Source organism: Chiroxiphia lanceolata, chromosome 7 (genome assembly GCF_009829145.1).
Source record: "Chiroxiphia lanceolata isolate bChiLan1 chromosome 7, bChiLan1.pri, whole genome shotgun sequence".
In the NCBI taxonomy this organism is placed as follows: Eukaryota; Metazoa; Chordata; class Aves; order Passeriformes; family Pipridae; genus Chiroxiphia; species Chiroxiphia lanceolata.
Genome location: NC_045643.1, coordinates 312,789 through 326,650, shown reverse-complemented (window position 1 = coordinate 326,650; position 13,862 = coordinate 312,789). Strand labels below are relative to the sequence as shown.

Below are 13,862 nucleotides of genomic sequence, written 5' to 3'. Positions count from 1 at the left end.
AAGCCACAATAGCGCGAGGTGCTGGTGCAAAGTCCAGCCAAACATGCAAAATGAGGTATTCATATATATATAAAAAGACCCCAAACGAGTGTAATTAAGCAGTGGAAGGATTTGGTGAGTGCTGTGGCAGAGCTGCTGGCATGAGCACAGCTGTTCTTCCAAGGGACACACAGGTGCACACGCTTTGGTTCAGCAGGAATTAATCTGGGGAGGCTGAGGGTCTGGGAAAAACAAACCCTTGCTCCTCCCGCTGCCTTTGGCTGAGTCACTGTGGGAAATGAAAGCCCAAACTCCTGCCACTGGGTTTTCCAACCCTTTCATGTGCCAGCCTGGGAACAGTGATAGGTATGGTGGGTATGGCAGGTGTTGGTGCATTCTGTGGAGTGCTGGAAGCCAGGACATACAGGGGGCTGTGTCACGCCCTCCAGTGTGGAATAACCAGCACTTTCTTGGTGCCTTCTACATAAAAAAATAGATTTTTTTGGTCTATTTTAAGGTTTATATTAATGCCTCTGTATATTGCATCCTGCTAAGGGCTTCCACGCTGCACCTCTGTTGCCAGTGCTGCTTGTGTGAGGTTTATCCAAGGGGATTTGATGCCCATGTGGGCTGATGGGAGTGACCTGCTTGCCTTTGCACACCTGAGTAGCCCCCCTGCTTTGCAGGGATCCTCTATAATGAGCATTATTCATATCTGCAGCTGGCTCCCAACAGCTACTAATCATTTTATTACTCTTTATAATCTATTTAAAGCACAATTAGAGAAAAAAATCTATACAAAGTTACAGGCGAAAGCACGTTTTAGTTGCATTATAAATCCCTGGAAAGCAGCCATCTCTCACGGAAGCGGCGCTCCCTGGCTCGGCTGGCGGGAACGGAGGCTGCCCCGCTCCGTGCAGGGAAGGCAGGGCTGCACTTGGACGTGGATCTGCTCCTTCAGAGCACGACTCCTTGGGGCTCCAGCAGCAGGTATTCCCGCAGAGCCTTGGGCACGGGCAGCAGAGGGATGAGGCTGTGGCACCTGCTGCCGAGGTTCTCCCGGATGGCGGAGCGGCACAAGTGCTGCAGGCACCGCACGGCGCCCGCCAGCTGGAACAGGGACTTGTAGAACGGCTGGTGCTGCTGCAAAGAGAGGAGGAACAGGGGCAGCACTTTAGTTTTTTCCTGATTACCAAGCAAGCTGGAGGTATTCTAGGATAAAGACTGAAGGGAAGGAGGTAAGGAACCCACGTGTGCCTGGGCGTTAAGGGGTCCATGCACTGACACGGCCCCGCAAGCAAGGGCTGGGTGAGGGATTCCCCTGTGGAAGCACGTGGAGAAAGCTGGCCTCGTGGGGAGGGTGCCCTCATGGTCACTGGCAGCATCATCCCGGCGGGAAGCCCTTGGAGAAGAGACCCTGTTTCTCAGACAGGGAAACCATCATGGATGGTGCCAGAGCGGGCTGGCCAGACCTGTTGCTTGTCCAGGAACGAGCTTTTTCAAATCAAAATGAGTCTTGTGGGCTCCTGCTGGGCAGTGCTCTGGCTCCAGGGTCACTTCCATATGCTGGGAGTGGATTTTACTGCAGGCTGGGCGGGGATGCAGGTTTTGATGTTGATGGAGCTAAAGGGATGCGAACCTGGATGAATCAGGTGTGCCGTGGTGCTCTGGGGACTATTCCAATTTTTTTTTCCCCATCCAAGTGAAGTTTGATGGGGAAAGAAACCCCTCTCTGTGGGTAACCCCCCTTCTTGGGCCTCAGCCATCCTCGCCAAAGCCCAGCGCTGTCTCACCTGGAACACCTCCTCTGGCACGGCCTCGGCCCACTCCTGGGAGACAGGGATTTGTGAGTAGGAATTGAAGAGGACTTCGATGACCTCTGGCACAGCTGCACAGGACCTCAGCACCTACCCATGGGCAAAGGGAGGGTCACACAGAGGGGCAGGTCCCAGAGGGGAGAACATTCACCTTGTCAGGATGAGGTGGTATTAGGGATTCTCCTGGCACATTTTGGAGATCTTTCCCCATTTGGGAAGACCTGCCTTGCTGAGGCACTTGTTCCTCTGGATGCAGCCCTTGCTTCTTGTTTGCATTTTTGGCTGGTGAGTAGCAAGCCAGGATAATATTTTCTTTATTGTTTGATGTAAAATCGATGGAAAGCAGAGCCATGAGGCAGCTGCACTGGCGGCTGATGTACCAAGCCTGTCTCTGATATTCCCCAGGCAGGAAAACATCCTCCTTGCCGACCCCTGAGAGCCGTGCTGGCTCCACCCTGCCCTTTGCCCTGCCAGCTCCACCCGCTGCCACACCACGACGAGGTTTCACTTCCATCATTCCCAGCAGCACCAGCAGCCCCCGCGCACCACTGCCTGCTCCCCTGCCTGGACTGGGAGGCCCTCCCAAACTCCCACACCCCATCCTTTTATTTCCCAAAGCACCCCGACCCCAACAGGGAAATCCCACGCGCACAGGGGCCGTTTTGGGGCCGGTACCTTGACGAAGGCAGGGGGCCATATCCTCTGGGAGCCGTGGTTGAGCAGCAGCTGGACGGTGAGGTGTGGCTGCCGCCGGGCCCTGGAGGCCGCGCTCTGCAGGGCGAGGCCCAGCGGGCTCAGGCCGTCGTAGTCGATGGCGTTGACGTCGGCCCCGCGCAGCAGCAGGAACCGCGCCAGGCCGGCGTGGGCCGCCCCGCACGCCTTGTGCAGGGGGCTCCTCCGCGCCTCGTCCCGCGCGTCCACGTGGGCGCCGTGGGCCACCAGCAGCCGGCACAGCTCCAGGCGGTCCTGGCCGTCCCCGGGAGCCGTGGCGCAGAGGACACCCAGGGCCGTCTCCCCCCGCGCGCTGCGCGCGTCCACGTGGGCTCCGCGCCGCAGGTAGAGCCGCGCGTGGTCGCTGAGGCCGTGCCGGGCGGCCACGTGCAGAGCCGTCTCCCCGCACGCCGTGCTCGGCAGGTCCACGGCGGCCCCGTGTCTCAGCAGCAGCCTGGCACACCTGCACGGAGAGGGGAGGCTGAGGGGGCACCGCCAGGGTGGGCTGGAGAGGGAACCATGAGGGGTGACGGGGGGAGACGGTGTGGGGTGAGGGTGGAGGCCGTGCCAGAGCTGGTGCTGTGGCACTCGAGGGTTTTGGGAGGGAACAGCAGAGGCTGGGGGCGGTGACACTGTGTCCTGGTGCCCTCCACAGTGGGGGCAAGGGTGGTTTGGGCGATGTGTCCCTCTTGCCCTTGGCCAGCAACATTCATGAATGGTCATCCTTGACCGCCTTGACTGTCCTTGACCACCTTGACCAGATTGACTACCCTTGACCACTTTGACCATCTTTGACCACTTTGACCATTCTTGACCACCTTGACCCCCCCTGGCCCACCAGGGTCCCACCCTCCTAGGCCCACTTGCTCGGGTATAAAAATGGATTCTCCTCCTTTTAACGGACCCAAAGAGTTGTGTTGGGCTCCTGCCCCAGAGAGGACTGGAGGGTTGTGTTTCACAGAATCATAGACTATCCTGAATTGGAAGGGACCCACAAGGATCATGGAGTTGAAGTCCCGGTCCTGGTTTTCTGCCTGAAAAGAAACACCTGTGCACATGGTTTAACTCTGCAGGAATGAGTTTTGGTGGCTTGATTGGCACCCGGTGATGAAGGAGCAGCAGCACCTGCAGTTCCCAGGAGGACTAAACCAAGGCAAGCAATGCCCCCTCTAACATCACCGTGCCTGGGTGCAAAGAGGGGCCGCGGCTGCTGCAAAGTGGGGACACCAGTTCCCATCAGAGCCTTCTGCCTGCATCCTTCTGACAGTGGACGGGGGTTACAGACGGCTGGTATGCCCTGATGGGGGGTTATTTTATTTTTTTCGGTGCGTGTGTGAGTAAACGGATGTGATCGGGCAGTCTGAATGAATCAAAGTGACTGCTCCCTCTCCTGCCGGGAGCCGCCGGGGCCGGCGCGGCTCAATGTCACCGCCCGGGCAGGGCTGTCGGCAGCCGGGGTCACTCGCGCGGCGCTGAGCTCGTTGCTGTGGCACAGAGGGGGGGATTTTTGGAGGGGGTAGACGCACGTGCCAGCTAAGCTGGACCTTGAATACGTGCGAGCTCGTGTTTCCCAAGAGATGCTGCCAGGGAGGTGAGGAGAGCTATCCTTTGGGAAGCCTCAGCAGTGGCTGGCTGGAGTCTAGGGAGGAGTACAAGCCTTTAAACCCTCTCTGTCTCTTTAATTTTCCTCTAATAAGCTTTTCTTTTAGCCCAGGTGTCACCAGAGCCCTGAGTGAAATTCTGGGCTGACACAGAAGCAAAAGGAGGGGGAGCTGAGGGGGGAGGGAAGTCCCAGCTTGATACTTCCAGTAGCAGGGATAGGAAAGAAGAGGAGCCCCAGGGAGGAAGGATGGCACCAGGATATTGTTTGTTTTTCCTGGCACAGATGAATGTTACCATATGTGGGGACAATGACAATAATAAAATAATGATATAATAATAATAATAATACATTTGACTCTTTGTGGACCTGCAGCATCACCTCCCCCATGATTTGATGGGAGCTGGTGAGACATCCACTGTCCTTGTCAGTGCAGGATCTACAAATACCTCCTTGGGCTCATTTTTTTGTGCTTATCAAGCCTGAGTTTGCCAGGAAAATAATTTCTGCAGGATCTGTGGGGCCAGGTTGCTCCTGCAGCCTGGGCAGGTGTAATGCTCCCAGATGTGCCAGCCTTTGCTGGCCCTCACCAGAGGCATCCGCTGTGGATGGTCTCTGCTGGGGATGTGATTGTGGGTGAGCTGATCAAGGTGGGGTTGTGCCAGCCCCAAAATCACCAGACCCTTACTTTACAATTCCCTTTTCACTCTATAAGAGGCTGAATCCCGTTCTCAAGCAATGGTTTGTCTCACTGAGGGTTTTGTGGGGGCTTGCTGTCTGCTGCTGGTGGGTACAACTTTGTCAGTGGGGATCTGTTATTAGAGCAAATCACTCAGTCACTCCATCACATTTACTGGTCTTGTCCATCCTTGTCAGCAGGGAATTTGTAGCCCTAATTATAATGATTCTCTTGGGACCTCTCCAGATTAGCTCAATCCTAATGTCACAGGTAGCTCTGGCACCCTAATAATGGCACCTAATAAAAATAATGTATTCAAGGGAAAAATAAGGGATGGTTCTGCAGGGAAAAATGGAAAAAACTCCATTTCTGACTTGGCTGCAAAAATGCAGCTGCCAGGTGCATGAGGAAAAATCCCCTTTTGTTCTATGTTTTTGTAATAGCTCACACTTAAAACACCCCTGCTCCTTCCCAGGCAAGGAGGTGGCTGTGCCCAGAGCATAAGCATCACCCTGGTTTTGGAGAGTGCCCAGGCTGAAGATTTCCACCTGCATGAGTAAGACAGTGGAATATTCTTCTGCCCTTAATTTCCAGGTGAAGGGTGGTACAACGTGGATTGGCAAAGCCAGGAGCTGTATCCAGCCCCTCCAGCCCAGCATTCTCCCTGTGCCACGGGGTTTTCCCTTGCAGGGCATTCAATACAGGGAGATTGATTCCTCTTGACCTCCTGCTAGACATCCCAAATGTTCTTCTGTGGAAATGCCATCCTTTCCAGGTGCTGCTTAACTGAGGGGTTATTCTTTTTGGTTATCAAGTTCAAAGTCCAACTTGTTGGAAGAAACCCAAGTCAGTTTATATTTCGAATTTTCCCCCTGGATGCTCCTCCCTAGGCAAAGAGGGAATGTTTGTGAGGAACTATAAATATGAGGTGATCTCTTCCGGTGGATGGAAAGGGTGCCTCCTGCTTGGATGTCAGGGCATGAGCAGATTCTGGGTGGATGCTCTTTTTAACCTTTAAAATCTCTCTGCATGAATTCAGATGCTCTAACACTTCACCAGCATTTCTGACTTCTTTGTGTTTTTTGCCATCAGAGTAGACTAAAAACCCTTTAGATAAGGCCTAGTGATGTCTTGATGCTTTTTTAAGGGCTCCTCTCCAATTTTCTGGGAATACTGAAAGAATATACTTAGTCTGGTTTTGGGTTTAGCTCAGCAGAAATTCAGAGGCACAGTGGCAAAGCAAGCAAGCAAGCTTGTTTTCCATCCAGCCTGATACCTAATTTTGACTTAAACTCACTTCCAAGCCCTTCCCAACTCATTTGCAGGTGATGGGTAACACATCTGCATGTCTCCTTGCTTGGGCAAGTTAGGTTAAAGTAAATTTGTGGTGACTGGCGTTGGTTTGCTTTGTGCTGAGCTCCTGGCTCAAATAAACAGGAGAAAATTATTTGGGTTTGATTTTCCTTCTCCACCCATCCATAGAGCTCCTGCCTGTAGCTCAGGTGGAGATGAAAAATACCCAGGCTGTGAAAGTGGGATTTAGCTTTAAATGGGATGCTACGAATGACCAGCAGGAGGAGCAGGAGGTTGGGGCAGCGGAGCCTGAAGGAAAATTCCTGTCCCAAGGACCCACTCAGATGCCCAGTTTTCTTAAGGAAAAGCCTCCAGTTTTTTTTCCCCCCTCTCCCTGGGGTCGGAGCAGGGCTCGTCTGTAAGAACCCTCGTGTTGTCGCACCTGCAGGGAGCAGGATCAGCCCTGTCCCTGCTTTTGGGCTCCTTGTTTCTTGCTCAGGACCCAGGAAGGAGCTGGTTTTCCCCAGTGGAAGGATGACTTCCCAAAACAATGGCTCCAAATGCTCCGAGTTTTGTGTTTAGCAAGGCTGAACAGAGCAGAGGATGAGGTTTAGCCGTAGATGATGCTAAATGCTGATTTTTCAAATCTCTGGTTTTTTTTATTTGTAGTAATGCTTATTTCCCGCAGCCAGAAGGAACAGTGGGTCTAGGATGGTGCTGGAATAGCTGGAGAGTGCCACGGAGCTGGTCCACCAGGTCTGTACCCATCTCCCTGGTGTCTGGGAGCCTTATCTTGACCATGTTGCCTTTTTAGGTACCTGCTTTCCTGCTTGGCTCCCGTTTGCTGCCAATTCCTCCCATGATGAGCTTCCCTCACCCAACACTCCCCCTAAGCAAACCCTACCCTGTCTCTGGCAGCTCTTGTGCTCGCTTCCTACCCCATCAATCCTTGTACAGAGCCCCTTGGACTGGCCTCCTGCCTGGACTCATCCCACCATTTATGTCCCATCCCTCAGTGCTGGAGGCTCAGAGCAGGAAGATCACTCTGGTTTCAACTCCCAGGGTGGAGTGAAAGCTTGAAGAGGTGAATGCTCAGCCCTAAGCCCGGGTTGCCTGGAGGTAGGTGTGACATCCTTTCCCATCCCTTGGCTTGGCTGAGCCCTCTTCCCTCTGTGGAAGGCTGGATTTCTGTCCAGGTGGGCTCTCCCTGGTCTCACGGGAAACCTGGGATGTTCAGGGAGATTCCCAGATCTGAAAGAGGACTCCACAGACGTGGTGGTGTCTGGCATCCCTTCCTCAGTGGGCACCGTGATGGGAGGCGGGAGCCACGTCCTGCATCCCTGCCATGTGCCTTCCCACCACCCCACGCCTGCTCTTCCCTCCCTGGCACCGCCGAGACTCTTCCTCTCCCCCTCAATTATTTTTATTTTATTTTTTTTCGGGGTGCCAATAAAGGCAGACTCCTTTAATCATCCCAGCTTTAAGAGGGAAAAGGGAGAGCGCCGGGGAGAGAGTGCAGTGAATTTAGAGACTCATCTTACCCCACCATGTTAATTATCTCGGCTGTAAAAAAGAGGTCAAGGAGAGGAACTCTACTAAATAGGCCGACGTTGGCATGAACAGCTCCTAAAGTGAAGAAGGTAAGACTGAACTTTACTGGAACTTTTTTTTCCATCTCTTCAAAAAGCTCCTAGATTAAAGCTCTGATATCCTTTTTGTTGAAATCTCATGGATTCTGAAGCTCAAATGGCTGGAAGGAAGCCCAGATAATTTTTTTTATCCCAGTCACTGAGAGGCTCAAAGGTTTTAAGTCCTGCCCCCATGGTGAATTGCCGAGTATATGGGAATACAGAAGAACCTGGCACATAGGTGTTCTGGCCATTGTTATCGAGAGGGAGAAAAATAAAATAGCTCTCTATGTAGGTCAATGACCTGCTCTTTATTGTCAGTAAAAAATTAAGGATGACCTAAAATCTACTACTCGACGAAAAAAATAATAAAATAAAAAAAAAGAAGGCGAGGTAAAGTAGTCTCCCCCTAATCAAAGAGGAAATGTTTGTGTTACCTAAAGCTTGACCTCCTCAGTCTCTAACTTTAGCAAAGTCTTTGCGACTGAAAAGCAGTGGTCGAAACCTCAAAACCTGTCTGAAATGTCTATTAATTTTTGATCTTTCAAGGGAGTTGGCTTAGTTATTGCAGAAGCCCCTGTAGCGCCGGGCGTAGTTAAGGGTCTCTCAGCATTTCCATTATAAAGCCCCAATATTCAAGGGCTTTATAACTCAGCTGTTTCCACGTTGGCTCTGTCTGATCCCTGTGTTGCCATGTGCTGCCTCACCTGCCATCCCCCTCCAGCTTCCAGGGGAACAGAACATGCAAATCGGTGGCAATGTGGCTCATTTTTTATAGAGATACAGATTTTTTTTTCCCAAGGTTGGAATCAGCTGGCCAAAACCAGGACAACTGGACCTCTGTGGGCCATGGGGTCCTCTCCACACACCAGTTGGTTTGGTTTCCCCATCCCTTTGGGGGGAGAGCAGACTGGTGAAGCCTAAAATCATGGAATCACAGGGAATTTATGATGGCTTGGAGTACGGAGACTGAATCTTTAAGGTCTAAAGGGAGCTCAGGTGAAGGAATTAAAGCCAGCTCCTTCTTAACAATGAGGGCTTCTTGTACCATCCTCCCTTATTTATCCTGCTCCTTCCAACCCTCATCACACCAAGGATGTGTTTGATTCACCCTTAGATTTTTGGCTGAATCAAAACTTGATTAATACTTGATTTTTGGCCATCTTGCAGAGACTCTTATTTACAAGATGGGATCAAGATATTTACATCTGCAAATCTGCAGATCTTTTCCTCTCTGGCTGCTTTCCTTCTTCAGAGCACTTTCCCTGTGACCTGGCCCGTGATGTGTTGGATCTGCAGTGGGAACTTTGCTTTCACCATCTGTTGCCTGAAGGGGAGAGGACTGAAGCCAGGGTGGCTTTCCATGGAAGCTGACAGGTGATGGAATTCACTACGGCCCTAAGCAGTTCCATCAGGACATCAAGTGACTGAGCTCTTTATAAAAAAAAAAGGAAAAGCACAGGAGGTTGGGATGATGTGTGCCCCATGACTGGAACCATCCTGAGCATCTCCTGGGGAGAGTGTGCTGGACCTGGGATGTGGAACATACTGATTGCAGGACAAATAGGACAGAGGAGGGAGCAAAGGCACATGAGGCTGGGTTGCTCCTGTCCGTGGGAAGGAGACTTGGGCTGTACAGCAAGCCTGGCACTAAAATGTCCTTTTTTTGTCTCTGCTGATGCAGCTGGAACATGTGGGAACATTTGGGAAGCCTTACCACGAATCATGGCATCTTTCTTTCACCCCATGGGCAACACCGCTGGGGTGTGTGAATGGAGCCCCAGAGTGGTTTTGGGTTGGAAGGGACCTTAAAGCTCATCCAGTCCCACCCCCCACCATGGGCAGGGACACCTTCCACCAGCCTAGGTTGCTCCGAGCCCCGTCCAACTGGGCCCTGAGGATTTCCAGGCACGGCATCAGCGGGGGGTGCTGATGGGAGCCCCGCTCCTTACCCCAGGGAGTCCCGGGTGGTGCAGAGGTGCAGCGGGGCCAGCCCCTCCTCGCTGCGCAGGTTGGGGTCGGCCCGGTACTCCAGCAGCAGCTCCACGCAGTCGGTGTGTGCCCCCCGGCAGGCCTCGTGCAGGGGTCCCTGCGTGCCCGGGGCCAGGTCAGGGTGGGCGCGGCGGCGGAGCAGGTGTCGCAGGGCGGCGGGGTGGCCGTGGTGGGCGGCCAGGCACAGCGGGCTGCTCCGCTCCCAGCGCCGCTCCAGCGCCCACAGCCCTGCGGGGGCACGGACCGGGGTCACCTCGGGCTGCCACCCCCTGCCCGCCAGCCCTGGGGCTGGGCCGGCTCCACACCCCGCTCTGCCCGCTGTTCCCTCCTCTCCCGGGCAGCTTTGGGCGCTCCAGAGGGCCTCGTGACACCCGGGGGCTGCTCGGACCGAGACTGGCAAGAGGGGAAGCAAAATTCCCTGGGTGTGTGCATGTCCAGGGCTGGGTAAGCCAACATCCTGACTGCCTGGGACACACCCTGCGTGCCTAAAAGGCAGCTCACCGATTCCCCAGGGAGAGAAAAGCACCCAAGGCACCCAAGCTGGGTGGGAGCATGTTGGGAGGGTGATGCGGGGCTGGGCATGGGATGTGTTGGGTTTGGGCACAGCTAGAGTGAGGTGTTGCATTTCCCAGCAGCTCTGGGACCATCAGTAATCTACTGAGCATGATGCTCTGGGAGCACCTGGGACTTTGAGCAGCATCTCAGCGGGGAAGGCACCAGGTACCACTAACCTGGGAACATCTTATTCCTTCCCCATAGGACCAGGCTGCTCTTCCTGAGCCACTCCACGAGGAATTTGAGCTGTGACCCCTCTTGCAAACATTCCCAAGCCACAGAGTGTCTAATCCCAATCTGAAAAAATCATGTGGATGCACAGATTTTACACTTCCCTGCCCCTCTGGTGGGTTAGTATATGCGGAAGAGAAGGAAATATTAAAAATGATGAATATTTATGGTTAAAATTGCAGGCACGGCCAGCTAACCAGGAACCAGCCACCTCAGGAACACTTAAGGCACTTAAATGTGCCATAGCTCTTCTATTTAGGGTTAGTAAATACCCATTTTAAAGTTTTTTCTGGCCTGACCTTTAAAGGAAAAGTACCTGAGAGTCCATAAGACGCTTGGCTTTTCACCTGCCACTCCAGCTCATTTTTACTGATCTCAAAAACCAGGTTGACATCTTGATGGTATTGGTCGGTCAGGACCTCGAGGCTCCTCAGGTCTCCCGTGACCAGGGCTGTGTAAAACCTGGTGACAGGAACATGAGCTGTTAAAGGATGCTCCGAATCCAACTGGGAGGAAATCCGCAGCTTTCCTATTGCAGGTCCTGGTGAGTCGCCCATTCCAGTGCTTCCCGTGTGTGCAGGTCCTGGCTGGGAGGATAGACAGGCTTATATAGTTCATTGTTTCCGTCCTCCCGGGCTCATTGTCTAATTATAATCCAGTTAAGGCTCTATTGTGTCATATTTATAACTCCAGCAGGGTGGGATGCTGATGGGCAGGGGGTACGATGAGGGTCAGGCGGTCACCAGGCCCTGCTGCAGCAGCACCTCTTGGATTAAATTGCAGTTTATTTGCAGGATGCAGGAAAACGGTGCCTGGTGTTTAGGGAAGCAAAAAAACAAACAAAGAAGTTGAGTCAGCTGCTGTCTGCCCCTCCCCATATAACGTTATTTGTGTCTTCTGACCTCTGGGAAGTGGTTTTTTTCTCTGCTTAATGCTCTTTTTTTTTTCTTTAAGGTGCTCATATGCTTTTCCAGTCTTGGGGTTGCTATATGGAAAAATCTGAGCAACGTGTTACTGGCCCAGCCTGGAATTCTGGGGTGACATTGCAGGTATGTAAAGACCAGCAAGGTACAAATCCTCCTGGGGCTTTGGCAGGGGAAGTTGCTCTCCCAGACAGTGCCTTGTATAGGAGAGGGAAAGCACCCAGACTCTCCTGCCATTTGATGCCAGCAGAGCATTCCCAGCTCCTGCTGCCCTGCAGCTTGTGGCTCCTTCCCACAAGGTCACGGGAGAAATCCATGGTGGGGACGAGAATAGAGCTTGGCATCTCGTGACTTGGAGGCTCTGGATGACACAACCTCCCCTTCCCAGCCTTCCCACCCACCTCTCTGCAGAGGCCCAAGCAGGTTTTGGGAAGACACTAAACCAGAGGCGGAGGGACTGCTGGAATGCTGCGTGGTTCCCTCCATATGGAGTCAGCCTGAGGCTGGAAGAAATGTTTGGGACCTTGCTGGTGATCCTGAGCATCTCTGTGCCAACCCCAGGCCAGCATACCCGTGCTGCCAGAGCCACGTGAGGTTTCTCTCGGGGTTTCCCTGGCATGGCTGCGGTGATATCCATCTCTGCCTCTGGAAACTGTGGGAAGTGCATGGAGCCACAAAAACCCCACAGTGTGTCCATCCAGGACAGGGTTGTGCTGAGCCAGAGGGGTCTGACTGGGGATTTTTGGTGAAGAACCCCCTGCCTTGAGGTCCCTATTCACAGGAAGCAGCATTGGGAGCTAATTTGAGATCAGCCTAAGTGGTCTTCCCTATTTTTTCCTCCCTTCCCCTTGATCTCAAGGCTGGCATTCCCACCTGGCTGTCCGCAACAGCTCGGTCGGTTTGTAGCCTTCAAACTCCCTCATTTTTCTCTCTGCCTGTACCACTTGTTGCTATTCTGCTACATCCAGCCTTTCTGTACCCATTCCCCCTTCTAGTATTAGCTAAGCCACCTCCTCAAGTCACTGCTCTGGTATGAAAGACATCCTCTGGGATGTTTTATCCCCCAGGGTCCTTCAGCTAGCACGGGATGTTTGGAGACCCAGGGAGCGGCACAGACAGGGATCGTTTTCCTCAGGAACTTGTCCTGGGTTGTGTTTCCACAGCCCTGCCTTGCTTTTCCTCTCCTCTGACTAACAACCCTATAATATTTTCGAGGTGATGGATAGGAATCTTGCCTTCATATGTCCTGTTCATACCAGAGGATCACCCTCCCACGGCAGGGATCACCTCCGTGGCTGTATTTAGCAGGGAGCCCAGACCTCCTCGGTCAAACCCGGGCTAATTTTGCTAGGGAAGTGTGCATGTATGTGTCTGGCATTAAACTGCCATTGAGAGTGTGCTGAAACACCCTGTGGCCCTTCTCACCAACCCTTTAATCAGCATCGATTTACACATATCACATCTTGGGTCAGGGTAACGACAGGATTAACAGCGTTGCTGAGGGAGGGGGTTAAAAATAGTCTGGGCCGGCAAGAGTAGAGAGAAACAGTCCCCTTGGAGCTGAGTGGCACATAAACCCTCACCAGCCTGGGTTCCTGCCAGCTGAGCCAAGTGCTGTTTCCACCCAGGAGTGGAGAGTGATGTCAGGATGAAGCAATATTGCTGTGGATTTAATGGGAATGTGTCTGCACAGGCAGCTGTGCTTTACTGCAGAGAGGAGATGGCACCCAGGACACCTGTGGGGCACCCTGGGGCTGGCCAGGAGTTGGGGGAGAAGGTCCCTGGTGGGGTTTAGAAGAAAAATGGGGGGGATTCAACTGCTTATAAACTACTTGTTGCCTTTAGGCAGCAATTTTGGGTGGTGGAGAGAGGCTGGAAGCCCTCAAGCCTTTCCCCTGCCACTGGTGAGCTGCACAGCCTTGGGCACATCACCTGGGCTCACAGCATTCCCGAGGGTCGAAGGATATTAAATGTTTAATATTTAAACATTTCCCTGCAACAAATTAAGCCTGGGATCATCCTGCTGTGTCCTTCCTTCAGAAGGGATGCTCCTGCACAGCCCAGAGCCCCAGATATGGGTGAGGATGAGCACTTTGTTAGTGGTGGCCTTGCACTCATTAATCTCTAATGCGGGGGGAGCATCTGAACCTTCTCCCTGCATTCCACTGTTTGCAGAGCACACCTCATTTAACAAAACATTAAGCATTTCCCTTCCTCAGATTAAGTGTATCTATTAATAATGACTTAAATTGTCTGCGCTGGCTTCACATTACAAGGAAAGCTCATTCCTGGCACATGCAAGAGCACGAAACACAGCAGCAAAACGGCTTCAGTACCAGCTTGTTCCCCAGGCTCAGCTGCCACTGCACTTAGTCCTCGCTCCAGGAAGATCTCAGCCTGTAGTAACTGACCCTGCTGGTTCCAAACACCCATGAGGCTGCCTTACACCATGCG

At 52.9% G+C, this 13,862-nt stretch overlaps 1 protein-coding gene across 1 annotated transcript; it reads right to left on the bottom strand.

Moving 5' to 3' along the window:
• Positions 1-705: 705 nt before the first annotated feature.
• On the bottom strand, positions 706-11,072 carry ASB18 (ankyrin repeat and SOCS box containing 18; the record flags this gene model as incomplete). The annotated part of the gene is made up of 5 exons (XM_032693174.1): positions 706-1,122; positions 1,773-1,886; positions 2,472-2,970; positions 9,660-9,927; positions 10,802-11,072. Coding segments are annotated over 5 exons (1,338 nt in total), but the record flags the coding sequence as incomplete, so codon positions are not given.
• Positions 11,073-13,862: the final 2,790 nt, after the last annotated feature.